The sequence below is a fragment of the Numenius arquata genome, chromosome 6, assembly GCF_964106895.1.
Source record: "Numenius arquata chromosome 6, bNumArq3.hap1.1, whole genome shotgun sequence".
Taxonomy (NCBI): Eukaryota; Metazoa; Chordata; class Aves; order Charadriiformes; family Scolopacidae; genus Numenius; species Numenius arquata.
Window position 1 is genome coordinate 1,934,835 of NC_133581.1, and position 21,682 is coordinate 1,956,516.

The window sequence follows — 21,682 nt, forward strand, 5'->3', positions numbered from 1 at the left end:
GGGTGTCTTCGTGGCACGCGTTGTGGCTTTGCCCGCTCCGGGGCTGTGCCGGCTGGGGGGGGGGGGGGGGGGGGGGGGCTGCCCGCCACCTTCCGTGTCCCTTTTGGTCCGTCTCTCTTGGTTTGTCACCGTGTCTCGGCTGGGGAAGGAGCGTGGGGGGGCGGGAGGGACGGACATCGTGGGGTGCCGTGTCTGTGTGCGCATCCACCCCTCGGATCTCTCTGCACCGCCGGAGCCGCCCCGGGGCTGCCCCCCCCCCCCCCCCCCCCCCCCCGTCCCTGCCGCCGTGTGCCTGTGTCCCCTCTTGTCCCCTTTGTGCCTCGTGAAAGCGTGGCCCCGGTGTGTGCCCGCCTGCCTCCATCGCTGCTCTCTTCCTCCCCCCTCCCCGTGCCCGCCACGGCTCCTGGTTGCCCACCCTCCCCGGCACCTTGCCCACTGACCCGGCTACCACAACCAGGGCTGTGTGGGGACAGCCAGGACGGGGGTCCCGGCTGCGGGACACCACGGGGGGCTCGGTGGCAGAAGGAAAAAAGGGGACAATTAGCACCGGGCACCGCAGCGTGAAGGACCCGTGGGTCATCTCGTCACCCAGCCCCGTGTGAAAGCCGGGGGGGTGAGGTGCAGCCAGAGCCACAGATGCTGGTAGGGACTTGGTAGCCGTGGGCATCCCTGGCATCGCCGTGGGCTCTCTGGATGCCAGGAGTGGGACGTGGCCGGGAGGGGTGGGGGGGTGACCTGCTACTGTGCTCCCGGACAGCATGCCACATGTCCCAGGGCACCGGCTGGCACCCAGCCCTGGTGGCAGTATGGGCAGAACCAGCTGGCCAGGGGATGTGCAGGGGGTGGCACAGCCCCGGGCATCCCTGCAGCCCGGCTCTGCCCCCATCCCATCCGGCAGCATCCCTCGGGGCCTGGCACAGCATCCGCCGGGAGAGGGTGCCCCCAGGGAGCCCCTCGCTGTCTCCCCATCAGCTCTTGGGTCCCCCCCACCCTCCTCTAAGGCGCTGCCCTCTCTTTGCCCAGGTTGCCAGCCGGCGGCAAGGCGGTGAACACGGCGCCGGTGCCCGGGCAGCCGCCGCAGGATGAATCCGACCGCAAGACGGAGCCGCACTCCTCCGTCTCCGACCTGGTCAACTCCCTGACCAGCGAGATGCTCATGGTGGGTGGATTGGGGGTCCCTGGGGATGGCATCCCACCCCCTCGGCTGTCCCCTCGGACCCCTCCTCGGTTCTTCCCCACTCCCACCCTGTGCCACAAAGCGCTGCGGCACGTCCCACCCCGCTCTGCCAAGTCCCCGTCACAGCCGGGCACCGCGGCCACCGCAGCCGGGGCTCAGCCGAGGTGACGCAGCCCTGTGTGTGTGTGTGTGTGTCGTCCCCCTCCCGGGGATGGCACGAGGGAGCGGTGCCGGAGGAGCTGGGAGGGACGGGCTGTCAGGAGGAATTTGGTTAATTGGCGCTCCCCGGGACGCGTGGCACCGAGCCAGGAGTCATCCGAGGCGATGGCGGTGGCAAGGAGCCGGGGAGAGGCTGATGCCCCCTGACAGCTCGCGGGGCTGGGTCCTGAAATCGAGGCGGGGGGGGACGGGACGGGACGGGACACGGACAAGGGTGTGCAGACCCCCACCAGCCCCACAGCGCTGGTCTCACCGCCCTTCTCCCCCCCACACCCCACCCCACAGCTCTCTCCAGGCTCCGAGGATGACGAGGGCCACGAAGGCATCAGCCGGGAGAACCTGGGCCGCATCCAGTTCAGCGTCGGCTACAACTTCCAGGAGTCCACCTTGACCGTCAAGATCATGAAGGCGCAGGAGCTGCCGGCCAAGGACTTCAGCGGCACCAGTGACCCCTTCGTCAAGATCTACCTGCTCCCTGACAAGAAGCACAAGCTGGAGACCAAGGTGAAGCGGAAGAACCTCAACCCGCACTGGAACGAGACCTTCCTCTTCGAAGGTAGGGGCTGGGATGGAATGGAGTGGACTGGGGTGGGAGAGGAGCGGTTGTGGGGACCATCTGTCCTCCCTTCTGGGCCAGATCAACTCAGCTTGAGCTGCTGACATGATGGCCATCGGTGATGAGATGGGTTGGCTGAGCCATCAAGGCCAGGTTGGAGGTGTTTGCTCTGTGTCCCATGAAGGGGACACGGGGGAAGGCTCATTTCCCCCCCCATCAGGCACCCGTGGGTGGGTGCACACAGGGGAATTCATCTGCTACCAGCCACCGTGGTGGTCCGAAGCCACCACGAGAGGTGCCCCATGCTGTCATCTGCTCCCCATCCACTGCCTGGTGCCACCATCTCCCCATCACCACGGGCAAGGCAGGGTGGCACCAGCACTGGGTGCTTCTTGGCGTGACCATGATGGCTCCTCATCCCTTCTCCGGCACAGGGTTCCCCTACGAGAAGGTGGTGCAGCGGGTGCTGTACCTCCAGGTCCTGGACTACGACCGCTTCAGCCGCAACGACCCCATCGGGGAGGTGTCCATCCCCCTCAACAAGGTGGACCTCACCCAGATGCAGACCTTCTGGAAGGACCTGAAGCCGTGCAGCGACGGCAGCGTAAGGCCCTGGTCCCCCTCCCACCCCTTGGGGACAGTCCCTGTGGTGTCCCAGTGGGATGACCACCCTCTTGTTACCCCCAACGGGGACGTTTTCCGCTTTACGAGAAGGTTTGAGGTCTGATGGGGAGGTTCCTCTTCCCAAATCTTTATCTATAAATTAAGGCACTAAGTAGCCCAAAGCGAGTGTCTTAGTTTTGGGTCAAAAAGAGCTGTTTCAGGGAGATCTAAAATGAAAGTTTGCTTTTTCTCTTGCCTCCAGCAAGGCCAGAAAACGTCCCGCTGGGGATAGCCCCATTTCCTCCTGCCCTGATTTTCCACGTGGCCCCAAAGTCTCCACCTTCTGGACAGCTCGGGGGGCGCGGAGGTCCCAGCCCAGAGGGTCCCTGCGTAGTGGGACACAGGGCCTTTGGGTGCCATCAGGGCTTGTGCTGGGTGTGGTGGCAAGGGGTGGGCATTTTGAGGGGCACCCACCTGACGGCCTCCATGGGTCCCCCAGGGGAGCCGTGGGGAGCTGCTGCTGTCGCTGTGCTACAACCCCTCCGCCAACTCCATCGTGGTGAACATCATCAAAGCACGGAACCTCAAAGCCATGGACATCGGGGGCACGTCAGGTACGAGCTCTGGCTCCTGCCACGCCGGGCATGGCTGCCGGATGCCCAGCCAGGGCTGAGAGCCGCTCCTGTCCCCGTTCCCCCCCTCCAGACCCCTACGTGAAGGTGTGGCTGATGTACAAGGACAAGCGGGTGGAGAAGAAGAAGACGGTGGTCATGAAGCGGTGCCTGAACCCCGTCTTCAACGAGTCCTTCGCCTTCGACATCCCCACGGAGCGGCTGCGTGAGACCACCATTGTCATCACCGTCATGGACAAGGACAGGCTGAGCCGCAACGATGTCATCGGCAAGGTGGGTCCTGCGGCGGTGGAGGGACCCCGGCAATGCGTCCCATCAAGGGGTGGCATCTGGGGGGCAGCCGTGTCCCTGGCTGATGGTGGCTGGTGCCATCTCAAGCAGGAGAGGAAGGTGGAGCATGGCAGGGGCTCCTCGTGCTGGCTTTCCCCTGGCCACCTCTGGTCCCAGCGGGCAAGGACTCACCTGGGGACGATGTGGTGGCCCCCATCCAGGTGACAATGCCCCCACGTCATGCTGTGGCACAGCCTGCACCGGGGCCAGCGTGAACCTGCCAAAAGGCTATTTATAGCCAGGCAAAAATCAAAGTCCCCGATGGCTCCTGTGTGTCACGGTGCCAGGTAGAGGCAGAGCCCCCTCCGTGGTGTCCCTGTCCCCTGGAGAGCAGGGACGGGGCACAGGATGGGTCCCCAGGTGTCCTTGTCCACCACCGGGCAGACCCCAGCCCCAGTCCCCGCGATGGGACTCCCCCCCGGCCCTGCCCCGAGGAGATGAATAGAGGAATTCATCCCCCTCTGGGTTTGATTTACATTAAATCTATCCGGCTCTGGGCTCGTTAGGGTAACGATGACAAACGAGCGCGCTAATCGCCCTGATTACCCCTCCACCGCGCGCGGTCGGTCGGTGATCCCCAAACGCCACGCTGTCATCGAGAAAACACCTAAATGGGGATAAATCTGGCAGGGGGGTGGCCACAACAGCTCGGCACCGCGGAGGGACAGAGGTGCCAGCATCCCCAGCCCTGGCAGAGCCCAGCGGGGACATCGCTGGTGACACGGGCACGGTGTCACCCTACGCCAGCCAGTGGCTCTGCCACCAGGAGCCACGTTAGCCCAAGCGGTGGCCACGATGAAGGCTGGCACGAGCCGTTTTCCACGTCACCATACGGAAAATCGATGGATAAAAATAGGCTGGCACTACGTGGAGCCCGGGGACGGTGCCCGTGGCCGGTGGCATGGGGACAGAGGTGGTCGGGGACGAAGGTGGCAGCGCCGGGGAGTGGGGTGGGGATGGAGGGGACCAGGAACGGAGCCGGGGGTGGTCCAAGGGCTACTTGTCCCCGCAGATCTACCTGTCCTGGAAGAGCGGCCCCGGGGAGGTGAAGCACTGGAAGGACATGATCGCCCGTCCCCGGCAGGCGGTGGCACAGTGGCATCAGCTGAAGGCCTGAGCGCCCCAGGACTGCAGGGATGGGGGCGGGGAGGTCCCCCTTTCCCACTCCCCCCACCACCACCACCTTCTTTCCCCCCTTCACCCCTCTGCGAGGAGCCGAGGGACCGGTGGGACAGCAGCCCGGCTGGTGGGGACCCTGCGGTAGGAGGGGGGACAGACCCCCCCCCCCCCTGCTTTCACCTCTCCCCGGTGCTGGGATATTGGGGGGGGGGGTCACGCAGCCACCCTGGAACCCTAGCCGGGAAGGGATGCCAGAAGCGATGACCCCCCCCCCCATCCCCCCATCCCCGCCACCGGCCAGGACTTCTGTGAGTGCTTCCAGCCCCGGTCCCTGGGAGCCCCTCTGCCCCTCCCCAGCCTCCCCCCCACCCCCCCCCCCAATTTCAGGGGGCCAGGCTGTGGGTCCGAGGGGTGTTCCCGCCCCCCCCACTTCCCCTTCCCTTTCAGCTCAATAAAACCTCTCCGAGCCATCAGCGTCGCCCAAGTGGGGCCACGGAGCCCCCCCTCCCATGTCCTGCCACGTCCCCACCGCCTTCCCCGAGCCCCTCCCTGGCCCCGTTGGGCTGGCAAGGGGTAGGGGGCACCCGGTGGGGGGGGGAAAGGGGGTGGCAGCCCCCTTTCCTGGGCCAGGCGCGGGCTCCTGGGATCGGAAGCCATGACACAGTTCGTTAGCCAAAGCGGGCTCGTTTGTGCACTGCCTTCAGCCGGGTTCGATGCTTTACCTCCCTCTTGGGGCTGGGTGGGAGCGGGAGGTCGAGAACACCCCCGTCCTTGGGGGGGCGGGGGGGTGTCACACCCCATGTAGGGACCCCCCCCATCCTGCCCCTACCCCCGTTATCCCCACCCTGGGCATGTCCTCAAGCCAGGTGGTTGCCACTCCGAGGGGATGCTGAGCCCCAGAGTGTCCCCTCCCAGCCGGGCTGGCCCGGGACCCCCAGGACCCCTGTGGCCAGTGCTGGGGTCCCTGTGGGATAAGGGATGGAGCCAGCGCCATTGTCCCCATCCTGGGCAGGTGACATCCCCTGGCAGGAGCGGATGGACATGCCAGACCCCTGCCCCCTCCCTGGGGCTGAGGTGACGGGGACAGGGGCTCCCCGATATAGGGACAGACCCACGGGGGTCGGGGGGTAGCTCCTGGGGGGGCGTGAGGGATGGCGAGCGCCCCCCCCCAAGAGGAGAGGAGAGGTGGGTGCTGCCACCTCCGCAGCCATCTCAGGTCAGGGCATGGCCACCCGTGGGTGTGGGGACACCCAGAGCGAGCCCCAAGGTGGCCGGGTGCCCACCAGCACGGAGCCATCCCACCTGGCCGGGGGGGTGTGGGGGGTGGGTGTCCCCCCCATCCTCAGTCTTCCTGCTCCCCACCGTGGCACCCACCACCCTTCGCCCCTCCGGCACCCGTGGGGCAGAGACCAACACCCCACTGCAAGGTGCCACCAACCCCCTGGGTGCCACCAAGGCCACGGGCTGTCCCCTTGAAGGGGGGGGGGGGACACACACACCCTGGTTTTAGTGAGTGTTTCACCGTGTCACCGTTGTCCCTGTGCCACAGCGTGTCCCAGCCCCGTGGCAGGCGCGTCCCCACGAGCGTTAATGCCACCCCACCGGGCGGTGTGGGGACACAGGACACTGAGGGGACACCCCCGGGGTGCTCCATGGGGTTTCTCCACTGCACAGCGGGTTGGGGGGGGGGGTGGGGGGGGATCCTGCACCAGAACCAACCCCCCCCTAAAAAAATCCCCAGGGTGGCCGGCTGCTTGTTCCTTCTCCTTCCGAGGGGGACATCCCTGCCACCCTGGGGACAAGCCACCTGGGGACACGGTGACAGCAGGACCGTCCTGTGGCTGCAGCCGGGAAGGGTCCGGCAGCCCCCCCTCCCCCCCCCAGCCCCCTCTTTAGACAATTTTGGACAATCTGGAGAGAAGTCATAATTCTGCTACTACAGTAATAATAATGCTTTTAGGGACATTTGTATTTTTATCATGTTCTCTCTTTTTTTAACATAAAAGAGAAGGGATTTACACGCCTGGGGAAGGGGTGGCAGGGCCAGGGCACCCCCAAGGCTGGGCACCGTGGGCAGGGGGTGCCCACCCGTCACCCCCTCGGGCACCCCGTTCCTCCGGGAAGGTTTTCTCGTCCCCCGGGGCTTGTGTGTTCATTTTTAACTCTAGAGCTCTTAGCCGTTATCTTGTTCAGGTATCTCTCTTCTTCATGTGACGGTAACATCCAACTGGTGTGTAAAATACAGAAGAAAAAAAAAAAAAAAACCCACAAAAACAGGAAAAAACAAACAAACAAAAAAGACAAAAAAAAATTAAAAAAAAAAAAATTAAAAAAAAAAACAAACCTCTATAAATACAAAAGCCCAGACCGGCTGACAAGCGGCTGGAGCGAGGGGATGCCCGGCTGGCGATGCCACCCCGCTACCGGTGGCTTTGCTGCAAGGGGGGGGGGTGGTGGCCGTGCCCGGCTGCCCCCTTTTCTAATTAGGGCAGCAGAGGCTGGGGACACCGTGGAGAGGCCGGGGTGGGGTGGGGGGGGAGAGGGTCGGGGCGCCTTCTTTGCAGAATCCTATTTTTGGGGAGCGGGGCCCCTCGTTTTCTGGAGGCAGCCCCTGTTCTCAGTAATAAAGGACAGTCAGTAACTGCCCGTGTGCCTCGTCTCTGGGCTCTGGGGGGTGTGGGGGGGGGACACATGGGGGGGCAACTCCGGTGGTCCCCCAGCAGCTGTGTCCACAGCGAGCGCTGGTTGGAGTGGGGATGGGGGTCAGAGTGTCACCTGGCTGAGAATTCCATCCCCCCCCCAGCATCAAGCATGCCCCTCCAGTGTAGAGAATCCCTCCCAGCATAGAGCATCGCCCCCAACATAGAGCATCTCCCCCCTGCACTGAGCATCCCCCCCTCCCAGTATCAAACATGCCCCCCCAGCACTGAGCATCCCCCCCCAGTGTAGAGAATCCCTCCCAGCATGGAGCATCCCCCCGATATAGAGCATCCCTCCCCAGGATCAAGCATCCCCCCAGCACTGAGCATCCCCACAATATAGAGCATCCCCCCCCCCAGCATTAAGCATCCCCCCGGCACTGAGCATCCCCCCCAGCATCAAAAATCCCCCACCAGCACTGAGCAGCCCCCCCCAGCATCAAGCATCCCCCTCCAGTGTAGAGAATCCCTCCCAGCATTGAGCATCCCCCCAGTATAGAGCATCCCCCCTGCACTGAGCATCCCCTCCAGCACTGGGTATCCCCCCTCTCCCAGCATCAAACATCCCCCCCCAGCACTGAGCAGCCCCCCGTATAGAGCATCTCCCCCAACATAAAACATTCTCCCCCAGCATCAAACATTCTCCCCCGGCATCAAGCACCCCTCCCTCCCTGCACTGAGCATCCTCCCAGCTTCTAGCATCCCCCCAAGCACCAAGAACTGCCCTCCCGCAGCACAGAGCAGCCCCCCCCAAGTATAAAGCATCCCCCCAGCACCAAGAACCCCCCCAGCACCGAGCATCCCCCCCAGTATAGACCACCCCCCCAGGACCAAGAACCCTCCCAGCGCCAAGTGTCTCCCCCAGTATAGAGCATCCCCCCCCCAGCATCAAGCACCCCTCCCTCCCTGCTCTGAGCATCCCCCCAGCATCTAGATTCCTCCCCCCCAGCCCCCCAGCACTGAGAACTCTCTCAGCACTGAGCACACACCCCCCCCCCCCGCATTAAGCACCCCCCCAGCACTGATCACCCACACACACACTGCACACACAAGGAGGGGGGAGGACGGGACAGGACCCCCCTGGTGAGGGGGACACATGGGGTTGGGGGGTGGGAGGGGGGAAGAAACACTCTGAGGGGTCCCTGCTGGGAGGGGGGGGGGGGACAACAATGAAAGCCACCTGGGTAACCTGCAAGGGTGCGGGGGTGGGCCTGCTAATGAGGGCAGTTAACGAGGGCAATTAATGAGGGTTCATTAAGAGCAGCCCTGATGTGGGCAGCAATTGCTCCAGGAGGGTGAGTGCCTGTCCCAGCCAGGGGACAATTTGGGCTGGGTCCCTGGGGGGGGGGGGGAAGGAAGGAAGGGGGTGACAGAGGCGGGGGACCATGTCCTGTTGGCAAAGCAGGGGACACGTGGCTACCTGGGAGCCTGGGGGGGGGGGAAACGAGACGGGGGGGGGGGGCACTGGCTGGGACCGCAAAGGCTCGAGTGGCTGCGTTAAATAATTCACCCCACACTGGTCTTAAATAAATAAAAGAAACTCCAAACGCGGGGGTGGCAGCAGAGCCGTGTCCTCCGCACCCGGGACATTGTCCCTGCGGATCCACCTTCTGGGGTGGGGGGGGGGGGCGCTGAGATAGCGCTGGAGGTGGCAGCGGAGAAGAGAAGGGGACAAGGCTGTCCCCTTGTCGGGGTCAGGTCGCTGCTGCTCGCACCCCTTCGGGCTCTGCTTCGCATCCAGCTGAGCCAAAACTGGAGATTTTTGGCAGCAAAAGAAAAAAAAGCCACCGATGGCGTCGGTGCCACCAAACCTGGGCTGTGTTATCCCAGAGCCCGGGTTTCTTTTCTCCTGCTACGTCTTCTTTGGACGTGGCAAAAAAAAACCCCCCAAAAAAAAAAAAATTGGAATTACGCTTGGATCCCTGCGGAGATCCCGATGCTCCCGTTGCCGGTGGGAGCCGCGGCGATGGCCCGAGCCCCTTCCCCTTTCGGGTTGGCAGCCGGCGGGAGCAGATGGAAATAGCAGCGTGATCCCAGCTGCGGCGAGGCCACAAACCGTCGGACGCGGAGCCGGGAATGGAGGCAGGGATATATATAGAGAGAGACAGACGTATGGATGATGCACCCGCCCGCACGCCTCGCCGGCTGCTGGGGCTCTGCCGTGCCAGCAGCCCCCCCACCCCGCCCCCCACCCCGAAATACTTCTTGCCTAGCGGCGATGTGTGAACTTGAGCCTGGTGGCTCCCGGCCCTCGTGTCGCCGCACCGATTGTCACCGATGCCACTTCGGTGCCTGGACCCCCAGCCAGCTCCTTTCCCCAGCCCAGGGCGTGAAACCCGGGGCTGCGAAAGCCTGGGGGGGGGGAAAAGGCTGCAGGGTGGCAAGGACACCCCCCCCCCCCCCTCCCCGGGTGTCAGGGCTTCTGGATCCGGCCCTTGCTGCAGGGGACAGGCTGGTGGCACCCGAAGCCACCTGCACCCCTCGAAGGGCTGGCAGGGGGTCTTGCACGGAGCCGGTGGCAGCAGGAAGGTTGCGCCGGGCAGAAACGCAACCTGCAGATCTCTGCCAGGGCCAGCAGCACCCCGCGGGGTGGGGGGGTGGGGGGTCGATGGATAATTAGCAGCTAATTAGCAGCAGTGTCTCCCCAGGCAAAGCAGAGCAGATGGTGTGACCCCAGTGTGGGGCTGGGAGCCACCCGCTGCCGTACGCAGCACCCCGGGGTGCCACGCGTGGGGCTGGGGGTGCCCTACGCCAGGACGCTACGAGCCACACAGGTGAAGGCTGCCCGGGTGGCAGGAGGGACTTGACAATGCGTCCCCTGTCCCCCCACGGGCAGACCCGAACCCCAAGAAAGAGCGAGCCGAGCCCCAGATTCACGGGGAAATGGAAATGGGGCCTCGTTAGCACTGGAAAAGTGGTGGTGGTGGGGGGGGGGGGGGGGTCCTCAGCCTCCACTGGCGGAGAGGCTGGCACCGCCGTGGCCCTGCGCATCCCGCAGAGAAGGATGCTCCGCCGGGTCTAAAATAGCGGCGGTTCCCGCTGCAGAGAGAAAAAAAAAAGCGGGGAGGGAGGGAGGGAGGGAGGGAGGGAGGAAAAAATTCCAAAGGGGCAGCATCTGCCCCGTGAGCATCCGCCCCGTGAGCGTGGGAGAGGATGTGGCAGGAGGGCTGGCTGCCTCCCAGCCACCAAACCCAAACCCCTCGCAATTAAAAGCGGATGCGCGGTCTGAAACCTCCAGCAAGTCCCAGCCCCTGGGGGAGGGAGCTCTTGGGGCTTGGTGGTGAAGCGGGAGCGCGGCTTTGGGAATGGAGGGAGGAAAACGGGGCCCCCCTCCATCCTCAAAAATCAGAGGAGCTGGGGGTCCTGCCCCAGGATGCGTCCCTGTGTTTCCAAAGGCTCCCAAACAGGCTCTTCCCTGCCACAGCTCCCCTCCCCTGGAGAACGACCCCCGTCACCTTTTTCTCACTCCGGTTTGTGCTTTTTATTGCTTGAATCGCGGTAGAAACGGCGCTCGGGGAGGGGAAAGAGGAGGGAGCTTGGGCTTTGGTGCCCGTTTTGGGGCAGAGCCAGAGGTGGGGCTCCCCTTCCCGTACAAAACACCTTCCAGGCTTGAGAGAGGCAGCGCTTGTGCCCGGGCGGAGTTTCCATCAGCTCCTTCCCAAACCTGACAGCTGGGAGGAGCCCACCAGGAGACTTCTCTCTCCCCCCCCCACGAGCCCAATTCCAGCAGCAGGACGAGGGGGCTCGGGGCTGATAAGGGATCTGTGTGTTCGCTCTCAAACCTTGCTGCTCCTCGGGGCGATGCCGATGCAAACGGCTCTGCTTTTTCCTGTCCTGCCCCACGGAGCCGGGAGCAAAGGACACCCCTGGAGGTCGTGGGGCAGCTGCTGTGCGTGGTAGGAAGGTCCCCGTGCTCGTGTGCAGGCATCGTGGGCACGTGTGGCTCTCAGTAGCCCCGTGCTGCCAGCCAGGGCCTGTCCAGCAGGCAAGTAGGGTTTGTGGGGCCACCCGTCACGGCAGAGGGATGTTTCCCCCCATCCAAGGCACCCTGTGGTTACGTGGGAGGCTCTGAGGTGGGCTTGGAGATCAAGACAGTGACCCACGAGCCCTGTGGATCCAGGCAGCAGCTCTTTGCTGTCCCAACTGGGAGATGCTGGTCCTCAGACCGTCTGTTTTCCTTCGCTTGGGGGGCTTCCTTCTTCCCCAGCCCTACCGGGCAGACGGTGGCCCTTGGGAGCCCGGTGGAGGCTTCCCCATCCCTTTGTGCTGCGTCCCTGTGGGTGTCTGGCTGCAGCCTGGCGGCTCATGTTTCCCCCGGGGAGCCCGGCAGGGCTGCCAAGCCGCCTTCCCCATCCTCCAGAAGCGGGGAGCCGTCCTCGGGGGCCGCCGGTGGGGCCTCGGTGCCTTCTTCCTCCTCCTCCTCCTCCTCTTGCTGCTGCTGGAGGCTCTGCAGGCGCTCCTGCCGCGCCTCCATGAACTCCTGCGCCCCCTCGCCCACCAGCCGGACTTCATCCCCGACGCTGGGCGGCTGCCGGACGGGGTTGTGGTCGTAGGAGAGGAGGCGCAGGGCGGCGAGGCAGGTCAGGTCGGGGAAGCGGGCGATGCGGTTGCGGTCCAGGTCGAGGACGCGGAGGTGGGCCATGCGCAGCAGGACGGGGGGAAACTCCTCCAAGCGGTTCCCGTAGAGCCAAAGCCCCCGCAGGCCGGCCATGCGGGGCAGCCCAGCGGGCAGGCGGGCCAGGCGGTTGTCCCCCAGCTGAAGGCTGCGGAGGTCGGGCAGGCCCAGGAGGGCCCGGGGGAAGCGGGCGAGGAAATTGCCCTCCAGCCACAGGCAGCGCAGGCTCTGCAGGCGGGCGAAGGCGGGCGGCAGGGCCTGCAGCCCATTGCGGCCCAGGTAGAGGTAGGCCAAGCGGGGCAGGCGGCACAAGGCCTCGGGCACCTCCATCAGCTCGTTACCGTCCAGGGCTAAAGTGCGGAGGTGTCGCAAGGCCCCCAGCTCGGCCGGCACCTCCCGCAGCCCCGCGCCGCTCAGGTAAAGCTTTCGTAACCCCCGTTGGGCCCACAGGGCGGCCGGCACTCGTCCGCCCCGTACCTCCAGCCGTTGCTCTTCACCGTCCGGGCCCTCGGCCGCCGCCAGCCGCGGCCCCGCCGAGCCGCCGCTCCCCATCCCCGCCGACGGGGGACACACCACGCCGACGCCGCCGTCGTTGCCAAGGCAACCGGCCGCAGCCAATAGGAGCGCGGGGAAAGGGAGGGCGGGGCTTGACAGAGGACACGCCCACCACCACAGCCCCGGTGGTGAGCACGCCCGAGGGGCCACGCCCACCGAGCGGCCACGCCCCTTTGGCCACGCCCTGCCTATCTCCTGCCTGTCCCCTGCCTATCTCCTGCTCTACCCTGCCCTGCCTGTCCCCTCCTTGTCCCCTGCCCCTGCACCACCCCGTCCCCTGCGTGTACCCCCCTGCCCTGCCTGTCCCCTCCTTGTCCCCTGCCTGTCCCCTGCCTGTGTTCCACCCTCCCCTGCCTGTCCCCTGCCTGTGCTCTACCCTGCCCTGCCTGTCCCCTCCTTGTCCCCTGCCTATCTCCTGCCTGTGCTCTACCCTGCCCTCCTTGTCCCCTCCCTATCTCCTTGCCTGTCCCCTCCTTGTCTCCTGCCTGTCCCCCCCTGCCCTGCCTGTCCCCTCCTTGTCCCCTGCCTGTGCTCTACACTGCCCTGCCTGTCCCTTCTTTGTCCCCTGCCTGTCCCCTCCTTGTCTCCTGCCTGTGCCCCATCCTGCCCTGCCCGTCCCCTGCCTGTCTCCACCCTGCCCTGCCTGCACCCTCCCTGTCCCCTGCCTATTCCCCCTTGTCCCCTCTGCCTGTGCACCACCCTGTCCCCTGCCTGTCCCCTGCCTGTGCACCACCCTGCCCTGCCTGTCCCCTCCTCATCCCCCTCCTTGTCCCCTGCCTGTCTCCTGCCTGTGCCCCATCTTGCCCTGCCCATCCCCTGCCTGACCCCTCCTTGTCCTCTGCCTGTCCCCTCCCTGCCCTGCCTGTCCCCTCCTTATCCCCTGCCTGTCCTTTCCTTGTCCCCTGCCTCTGCTCTACCCTCCCCTGCCTGTCCCCTCCTTGTCCTCCTCCTTGTCCCCAGCCTGTCCCCTCCTTGTCCCCTGCCTGTGCCCTGCCTGTGCTCTACCCTGCCCTGCCTGTCCCCTCCTTATCCCCTGCCTGTCCTTTCCTTGTCCCCTCCTTGTCCCCTCTCCGTGCTCTAGCTTGCCCTCCTTGTCCCCTGCCTGTGCTCTACCCTGCCCTCCCCTGCCTGTCCCCTCCTTGTCTTCCTCCTTGTCCCCCGCCTGTCCCCTGCTTGTGCCCCATCCTGCCCTGCCTGTCCCCTCCTTGTCCCCTGCCTGTGCCCTCCCTTGCCACCCCCGTGCCCTGCCCTTACACTTTTCTTGCCCTGTCCCCCCCCCAAGCAGCCCCCTCCCCTCGCACCCCTCTCCCATCTCCTTCCCCTCCCAGGGCGCTGGGGCTGGAGGAGGGGGGTGTGCGTGTCCCTCTGTGACCACCCACATCCCCTGGGACCTCTCGGGAGCTGCTGCAGGGCTCCCCCCCCAGGGCACAGCCCCCCCCCCCCCCCCCCCCGTGCCTTTTCACACCCCCCGAAGCCCTGTTGCACGCCCCATGGCCGGGGTCGGGGGGGGATGGACTTGGCTGGGGACCCCCGTGCCATGGCTGCCCACCCGACTGGGTCCTGCCGGCCGGGTTGGGGGGTCTCCTTCCTCCTCCTCCTCCTCCTCAGCCCCCCGATGTCCCCCCCCCTCCCCTCCTCAGCCCTCCCCGCTTTTTCCCTGCCGCAAATCAGCTGTGTCATTCCAAAGCCAGCGCCCAAAGCCGGGCTCGTACAGCCCCCCAGCGGCTGCTGGCCAGGCGACACCCCCCGGTCGTGTGTGTGTGTGTGTGTGTGTCCCAAAAATCCTCCTGCCAGCCCTCGGGGTGTAGGCAGCCCCCAAAACGAGAGCTGGGGGCAGCCACAGCCCCTCCACAGGGGTCTCGGGGGGGTGCGAGGGGGGGAAGAGGTGACAATGACACTGTGCCCAGGAAGACTTTTTTGGGGCTTTATTTCTCCGTGTGCTCCCAGGGATAGGGGGGTGTCCCTAAAGAATTGGGGGCTGGCACCTCCGGAGTGCAGCAGCACACCCCGGGGTGGGAGGTGTGTGGTGTCACGCTGGGGGGTGGGTGACAATGTCCCCGGTGGGGTGGTTGTTGGTGCTGAAGCCACTGGGGCGCTGGGGCTGGATGCTCCCCACGGGTCCCATCATCCAGGTTGGATCCCGCCAACGCTGGGCTGGAAAACCCAGGAGAAACGAGGCGCTGAGGCTGGACCCCCCCTTGGGACAAGGACATGTGTCGTGTCCCCCCCCCCCTGCCTTGGGGTCACCCCAAACTCACCTGGCGCTGGCGGGGACACGGATGGGACATACTGGCCGTGGTTGGTGGTGAACCCCGATGGCTCCTGGGGGGATGGAGATGGGTTGGGTACGTGGTCCTGAGGGGACAGGGTAGGGGACAAGGGCGGGGGGGGGCACAGCTGCACCCACCTTCCTTCCACTTTTCAGGGTCACTGGGGGTGCCAGCTGCCCTCGGAAGATGAGCGGGAAGGGGTGGCCCACTGCGGGCAAGCCCTGTGTGGGGGACAGGGGGTGAGGTGAAGATGAGGAGGGTCGGGGGGGGGGGGGATGACACACGTGGGGACAAGGCAGTGGGGACGGGGCCCTGCTCACCGCTGTGCCCAGGGAGGTTGGCACCTCCCGGTTGAACCCGCTGCCTCTCTCGGAGCCCGTGGGCACCGCCGGGAGCATCTCGTGGCCCTGATGGAGGATGGAGATGGGGTGGTGGCAGGGACACCACGTCCCCCGCCCCACGGCTCTGCCTGCTGGGGTGGGGGGGGGGCTGGCTTTGCCACCCCCCCCGTCCCCTCGCCCCGCTTACGTGGCTGTGCAGGGAGGGCAGGTAATCGCTCCTGGTGACGCTAACGCCGAGCTGCGGGGGAGAAAAAGCGTCCCTTGGGGGGCAGAGAGGGTGGGGGGGGGGGGGGGCTGGCAGGGGACAGGGGACGCGGTGGGGTGATGTGGGGTCTCACTGGCTGGCCCGGCAGGGTTGGCAGGAGGCTGGCGGTCCTTCGGGTGGCCCTGGAGAAGCCCGACTGCTCCACGGTGCCGATGGTCATCTTCTGTAGGATATCTGCGGGGAGCAGAGGGGGCAGGGAGGGAGCCCCCCTGCCCCGTCCCCAGCCCGGTCCCCAAGCCCTGTCCCCAGCCCTGCAGACAGCCACAGTGCTACCCGGTGTCACCGTGCCGGGTACAGTCTGGGGGCCCTGCTTGTCCCCCTGTGTTTGGGGGTGGGCAGGGGTGAGTGACACAGGGGAAGGGGCCTCTGACACCCCCAAACCTTCCTGGGGATGGAACTGGCCCCGGGACCATCGACACCCCCAAATCCTCCTGGGGATGGAACTGGCCCCGGGACCATCGACACCCCCAAATCCTCCTGAGGATGGAGCCGGCCCCAGGACCATCGACACCCCCAAATCCTCCTGGGGATGGAACTGGCCCCGGGACCATCGACACCCCCAAATCCTCCTGAGGATGGAGCCGGCCCCAGGACCATCGACACCCCCAAATCCTCCTGGGGATGGAGCCGGCCCCGGGACCACTGACACCCCCAAACCTTCCTGGGGATGGAGCTGGCCCTGGGACCATTGACACCCCCCAACCCTCCTGGGGATGGAGCCGGCCACAGGACCACTGACACCCCCAAATCCTACTGGGGATGGAGCTGGCCCCAGGACCACTGACACCCCCAAACCTTCCTGGGGATGGAGCTGGCCCTGGGACCATCGACACCCCCCAACCCTCCTGGGGATGGAGCCGGCCACAGGACCACTGACACCCCCAAGCCCTCCTGGGGATGGAACTGGCCCCAGGACCACTGACACCCCCAAACCTTCCTGGGAATGGAGCTGGCCCTGGGACCACCGACACCCCCCAACCCTCCTGGGGACAAAGCCAGCCCCAGGACCACCGACCCCCCCCCCAAGCCCATACCTGGACTGGCGCAGGGGCTCTCTGTGCCGTGCTCCCTGGGTGCTTGGGGGGGCCCCTGGGGACTCAGCGCCCCGATGCGGAGCCAGGAAAGGGGGGACGCTTGGAAGTACCCGCTCTCCGACTGGTGGACCTGCCGGGGAAGGAGGCTCCGGCCATCGAGGAGCAAGAAGGGCTTGAAGTGCTCCGTGGTGCTGGACGTGGCATCCTGGCGGTGGCTGCGGCGGGAGGCCAGCGTGGCTATGATGGAGTGACCCCAAAACTTGTCCCCTGTCCCTCACCCCCAGCAGGGATACCCACCCCTCTGCTGCGCGGAGCAGGCAGGGCATGGCCGAGTCGTTGTTGGGCACGTAGCCGGTGACAGTGTGGTGGCCGAGGCAGGGATGGAAACGCGGCTGGGCTGGGTGACAACGGGGAGAGGGGGCTCAGCCGCGGGAACGAGCTTCCCCCCCCCGCCCCAGGTCGCAGGGGGAGGCCTTTGGGACCCCCTACCGTGGGCCACGGCGTAGGTCATGGCATAGAAGTTCATGAGGTCGGCTCTTCCCCCGGTGCCCAGCCCCACGGCGGGCGAGCCCCACGGCAGGGACCGCAGGTTGGCACGGGGACAGACGGACGCCATGGTGTCACACAGACTGTCCCCAGAGCAGCTCCTGGCCCACCCGGAGGGCTGAGGAATGTCCCCTGCCATGGTGACACCGTCTCCTGGTAACGGGGTGTGGTGACACACGGGAACCTTGGCTGCAGAGGGACTGTCCTGCTGCCTGGGGGCGGCAGGGACACCCCACAGAGGGCACCGGGAGAGCGGGATGTCCCACTTCGGAGGGGACCACAGCCCCCTGGGTGCGGGGCCACCTTCCCTGGATCCCCAGAAAAAGGGGTTTCGAAAGGACAGCTGGGAGATGGTGACAGCGGGGAGGTGGCACGTCCCACAGCGAGCCCGGAGTGTCGCTGCCTCCCCCGAGCACCCGCTCCCCACGGCACCGAAGGGCAGAGCCCCAGCGCCCACCACACAACAAGAGGAGCAGCAGGGCTAGTAGCCAGGGCTTTATTCCTCTTGCCCTGAGAGTCCGAGAGAGCCGCTGCCGGAGGAGGAGGAGGAAGAGGAGGAGAGGCACAGGGAGGCAGCAGCAGCGTTTCCACAGGGCCCCGTGCCCCACCACGGGGGAAGGAAAAGGTGGGCCCCCCCCTCCATCAGCGGGGTGGCTCAAAAAGGTACTCCAGGTCCGGCTGCCGCAGCCTCTGCTCCTTCTTCTTGTTCTTGGCGAACTCCCGCAGCATGGCCATCACGTCGTGCTCGAACTCGGCCGGCGTGGGCTTCGCTTCTGCGGTGAAAACAGCACAGGGGCAGCAAAAAGAACGTCTCCGTCCTGTCCCGAAGCGCCCCAGTGCCACCGTCACCCCGCTGAGCCCAGCTCCCGCGGCTCAGAGTGGCACCGGTGATCCCGGCATGGGGGTGACAGGGAGTTGCACCCTACCTGTGGCCCAGTAATAAATGTCCCAGTCGTTGCTGGGCTCGTTGATGAGGCGGTCGTAGAGGTTCAGCTGGTGCTCGCTCATGCGGTGCAGGTTCTCCTTGGCAAAGAGGCTGGGAAGAGGATGGAGGAGGATGAGTGTGGGGGAGAGGAGGAAGAGGGGGGGGCTGGCACCCGCTCCCGGCCGCGCTGGTGCCCAACTCTCCACGTGATGCCAAAGTGACCTTTCTCCAGCCCCAGCCTCTCTTCCTTAACCACTGCCTCAGTCCTGAAACCCGACTGGCCCTGCCTCGTTCATACATCCCATTACATATGTATTGTATATGGAATTGCACATGGAATTACATATGTCCTTCCCAAAGGATTTCGGCTCAGCCACCAGCTCGGAGCTTTCCAGAGCTCTCCTGTGCCTCTTGCTCTGCACCGATGGCTGCATCCCGGATTCACGCGAGCACAGCTCTTGTGTGGTGATTTATCCAACATCACATCCTTCTCTCCGCCTTCTGTCCTCTAAGCAACATCGCTTCTCCTTCGGCTTTTTGGATGACGGCTGTGCTCTGCCCCACCAAACTCCCTTCCCGCAACGCTCAGGGCTCTTCCCTGTTAATTCATAGAATCATAGAACGGGCCGGGCTGGAAGGGACCTCCAAAGGTCATCTAGTCCGACCTCCCCGCAGTCAGCAGGGACACCCCCAACTAGACCAGGTTGCCCAGGGCCTCGTCGAGCTTCACCTTGAATATCTCAAGGGAAGGGGCCTCAACCACCTCCCTGGGAAACCTGTTCCAGTGTTCCACCACCCTCAGAGTAAAGAACTTTTTCCTAATATCCAATCTAAATCTCCCCTTCTCCAGCTTAAAACCATTGCCCCTCGTCCTGTCACTGCAGGCCTTTGTAAACAGACCCTCCCCAGCCTTCCTGTAGGCCCCCCTCAGGTACTGGGAGGCCGCTATGAGGTCTCCCCGGAGCCTCCTTTTCTCCAAGCTGAACAACCCCAGCTCCCTCAGTCTGTCCTCGTAGCAGAGGTGCTCCAACCCCCCGATCATTTTGGTGGCCCTCCTCTGGACCCGCTCCATCAGGTCCATGTCCTTTCTATATTGAGGGCTCCAGACCTGCACACAGCACTCCAGGTGAGGTCTCACCAGAGCAGAGGAAAGTGGCAGAATCACCTCTCTGGATCTGCTGGCAACACTTCTTTTGATGCAGCCCAGGATGTGATTGGCCTTCTGGGCTGCGAGAGCACATTGCCTGCTCATGTCCAGCTTCTCCTCCATCAGCACCCCCGAGTCCCTTTCCTCAGGGCTGCTTTCTAATACCTCATCCCCCAGGCTGTATTTATACTGAGGATTGTTCCGGCCCAGGTGCAGAACCCTGCACTTGCTCTTATTGAACCTCAGAAGGTTCACCTGGACCCACCTCTCCAGCCTGTCCAGGTCCCTCTGGATGACATCCTGTCCCTAGCGTGCTCTAGTGCCCGAGATTGTTGGGTTGTGTCTGTTTGTGGGTGGGTGTGGTGTGTTTTGTGGTTTTGGGGGTTTTTTTGTTGTGGTTTTTTTTTTTTTTTTTGTGGTTGGACTCGATGATCTCAAAGGTCCCTTCCAACCATGAAGATTCTGTGATTCTGTGAATTAAAAACCTCTGACATCGTTAAGGAGCTGAACTACGCTCACCTCAGCTGGCCTTCCACCCTTAGCTCTCCATCTCTTAGGGCTGATGTTCTCTCTGCTTCGAAGCACACGCCATCCCTGCCCGCCCCTGGCTGCAGGGGACACGTTGTCAGGGCGCTGCGGGGAAGGACAGACAGCGGGGAGACGGACAAGCGGCGGAGGGTGGCTGAGAAGCCGGGAGGGAGGCCGGGTGCCCCAAACCTCACCTGAGCAGGATGCAGTTCTCCAGCATCCCCCTTTTCCGGCTCTCGTAGAGCAGCCGGGCTCTCTTGGTCTCCAGCGGCTCGTCGGGACGCTCCTGCCAGGGGGGCAAGGGGATCTCCAGCACGTCCTTGCCCGAATCCGTCGGGGAGTCGCCACGGTAGCCACGCCGGAGGCACACTGGCCCCAAAACGCGGCGGCACAGAGCCCGGCCAGGCAGGGAGCAGAGCTGTGAAAGGGACATGGACAGCACAGGGGACATCAGGCCTGGCTGTCCCAGCACAGCAGGGATGGGGAGATCCCCAGCACACACATGACCCCCCCCGCTGGCCATGAACCCCCTGTCCCACACCCCCCCCCAGGCCCTGCTGCTCCTAGTCCTCCCCATAATCCCCCCAGATCCTGCTTTCCCCCACTCCACCCCCCCCCCAGACCTTGTTGCCCCTACACACCCCCCTGTAATCACCTGCAGACCCTGCTGCCCCCGATCCCATGCCCCCCCCAGACCCTGCTGCCCCTTCACCCCCCCCATAATCACCTGCAGACCCTGCTGCCCCCGATCCCATGCCCCCCCCAGACGCTGCTGCCCCCCATCCCCCCTCCCACAGACCCCGCTGTCCCTGTCCCCCCCATAACTCCTCCAGACCCTTCTGCCCCTGATCCTGTGACACCCCCCCCCAGACCCTGCTGCCCTCGAACCCCCATAATCCCTCCCAAATCCCCTGCTGCCCCCGATCCCATAGCCCCCCACCCCCCCACCGGGCCCTGCCGCCTCCGATCCCCCAATTATACCCCTCCCAGGGCCTCCCTCCGTCCCAGGCCTCTGGCTCTTCCCCCCGGGCTCCCCACCGTCCCCAGTAAGCCCCGTTTACCCCCAGTAACCCCCTCCCTTCGCTCACCCAGGCCGCCGCCATGTCCCCGCAGCGGCCGCTCTAGCCTCCGCCGGGGCCGCTCTGGGACGCTGGGGGGGGGGCGGTGTGTGTGTGTTTCCCGACTCTATGGTGCGGCGGGCGGAGGGGCGGGAAGGAACCGGAAGTGGGCGTGACGCGTGCCGGAAGTGGGCGTGACGTGTGCGCGGCGGCGGTGGCGGTGAGCGCGGTTGGCGCGCGCGCTCGGGGCCTGCTGGCGGTAACGGGCGGGGCCGGGCCGGGGACCGGGACCGAGGGCGGGGGGGTCCCGACCCGCCGCCCCCTCCCCTCCACCTCTTCCCTCTCCCTCAGGCCCCGCCGCTTCGGGCAGGGGCGGGCCGTTATGGCGGTCTGGCCCCCGGTGGCGGCGAGAGGCGGCGGGGTGTCTGGGCCGGGGGTCGGTGGCGGGCCCAGGGCGGGGTTGAGGGGGGCGGTAGGGTCGTGTTCCCCCACCTCGGGGATCACGGCGTTGAGGAGGGGCTGCCCGGGGTGGGAGGAGTCGGTGGCCCCGGGTTTGGGTTAGGGGGCGTCGGAGGGGCTGTGGGCCCCGGGGTGGGGTTGCCCCCCGAGGGGGTTTGTTGCCCCCCCAGGGGGGTTTATTGCCCCTAGAGATGGGTCAGGCCGGGTTTGGATTAGGGGGGGTCGGGGGGGCTGTGGGCCCCGGGGTGGGGTTGTCCCCTGAGGGGGTTTGCTGCCCCCCTGGGGGGGATTATTGCCCCTAGAGATGGGTCAGGCCGGGTTTGGATTAGGAGGGGTCGGGGGGGCTGTGGGCCCCGGGGTGGGGTTGTCCCCTGAGGGGGTTTATTGCCCCCCTGGGGGGTGGGGGAGGATCTGTTGCCCCCAGAGATGGGTCAGGCCTTGGGGGAAACGGGGCCATGTTGTCTCTGGGGGTGGCTCTCAGCGAGGCGAGGGGGACAGGGTGGGGTTGCCCTCCAGGGGGGGTCCCAGCCAGAGGGTGCAGCGGCCGCCCCTCTGGGGCTGTGGGCTCCTCTGGGGGGGGTGGCTGCAGGGAAAGGGGATGCCA

General features: G+C 65.5%; 3 protein-coding genes across 3 annotated transcripts in view; 1 reads left to right on the forward strand and 2 right to left on the reverse strand.

The window, feature by feature from the left end:
- Positions 1 to 4,634, forward strand: part of SYT7 (synaptotagmin 7) — a 33,097-nt gene extending 28,463 nt beyond the window's left edge. The window contains exons 8-13 of the mRNA XM_074148691.1: positions 1,024 to 1,159; positions 1,682 to 1,952; positions 2,387 to 2,556; positions 3,055 to 3,169; positions 3,261 to 3,460; positions 4,530 to 4,634. Coding sequence (XP_074004792.1) covers positions 1,024 to 1,159; positions 1,682 to 1,952; positions 2,387 to 2,556; positions 3,055 to 3,169; positions 3,261 to 3,460; positions 4,530 to 4,634 — 997 coding nt within the window. The remainder of the gene's footprint in view (positions 1 to 1,023; positions 1,160 to 1,681; positions 1,953 to 2,386; positions 2,557 to 3,054; positions 3,170 to 3,260; positions 3,461 to 4,529) is intronic.
- A 7,004-nt stretch (positions 4,635 to 11,638) lies between these two features.
- LRRC10B (leucine rich repeat containing 10B) lies at positions 11,639 to 12,502 on the reverse strand. Its single transcript, XM_074149238.1, has one exon. It carries the CDS (start codon positions 12,500 to 12,502, stop codon positions 11,639 to 11,641), a length of 864 nt encoding a protein of 287 aa, XP_074005339.1.
- A 4,939-nt stretch (positions 12,503 to 17,441) lies between these two features.
- SDHAF2 (succinate dehydrogenase complex assembly factor 2) lies at positions 17,442 to 20,762 on the reverse strand. Its single transcript, XM_074149242.1, has 4 exons — positions 20,650 to 20,762; positions 19,756 to 19,979; positions 17,888 to 17,997; positions 17,442 to 17,734 (listed from the first exon to the last, which is right to left on the reverse strand). The coding sequence occupies exons 1-4, from the start codon at positions 20,662 to 20,664 to the stop codon at positions 17,604 to 17,606; spliced, it is 480 nt and encodes a 159-aa protein (XP_074005343.1). The 5' UTR covers positions 20,665 to 20,762; the 3' UTR covers positions 17,442 to 17,603.
- Between the last annotated feature and the right edge of the window lie 920 nt (positions 20,763 to 21,682).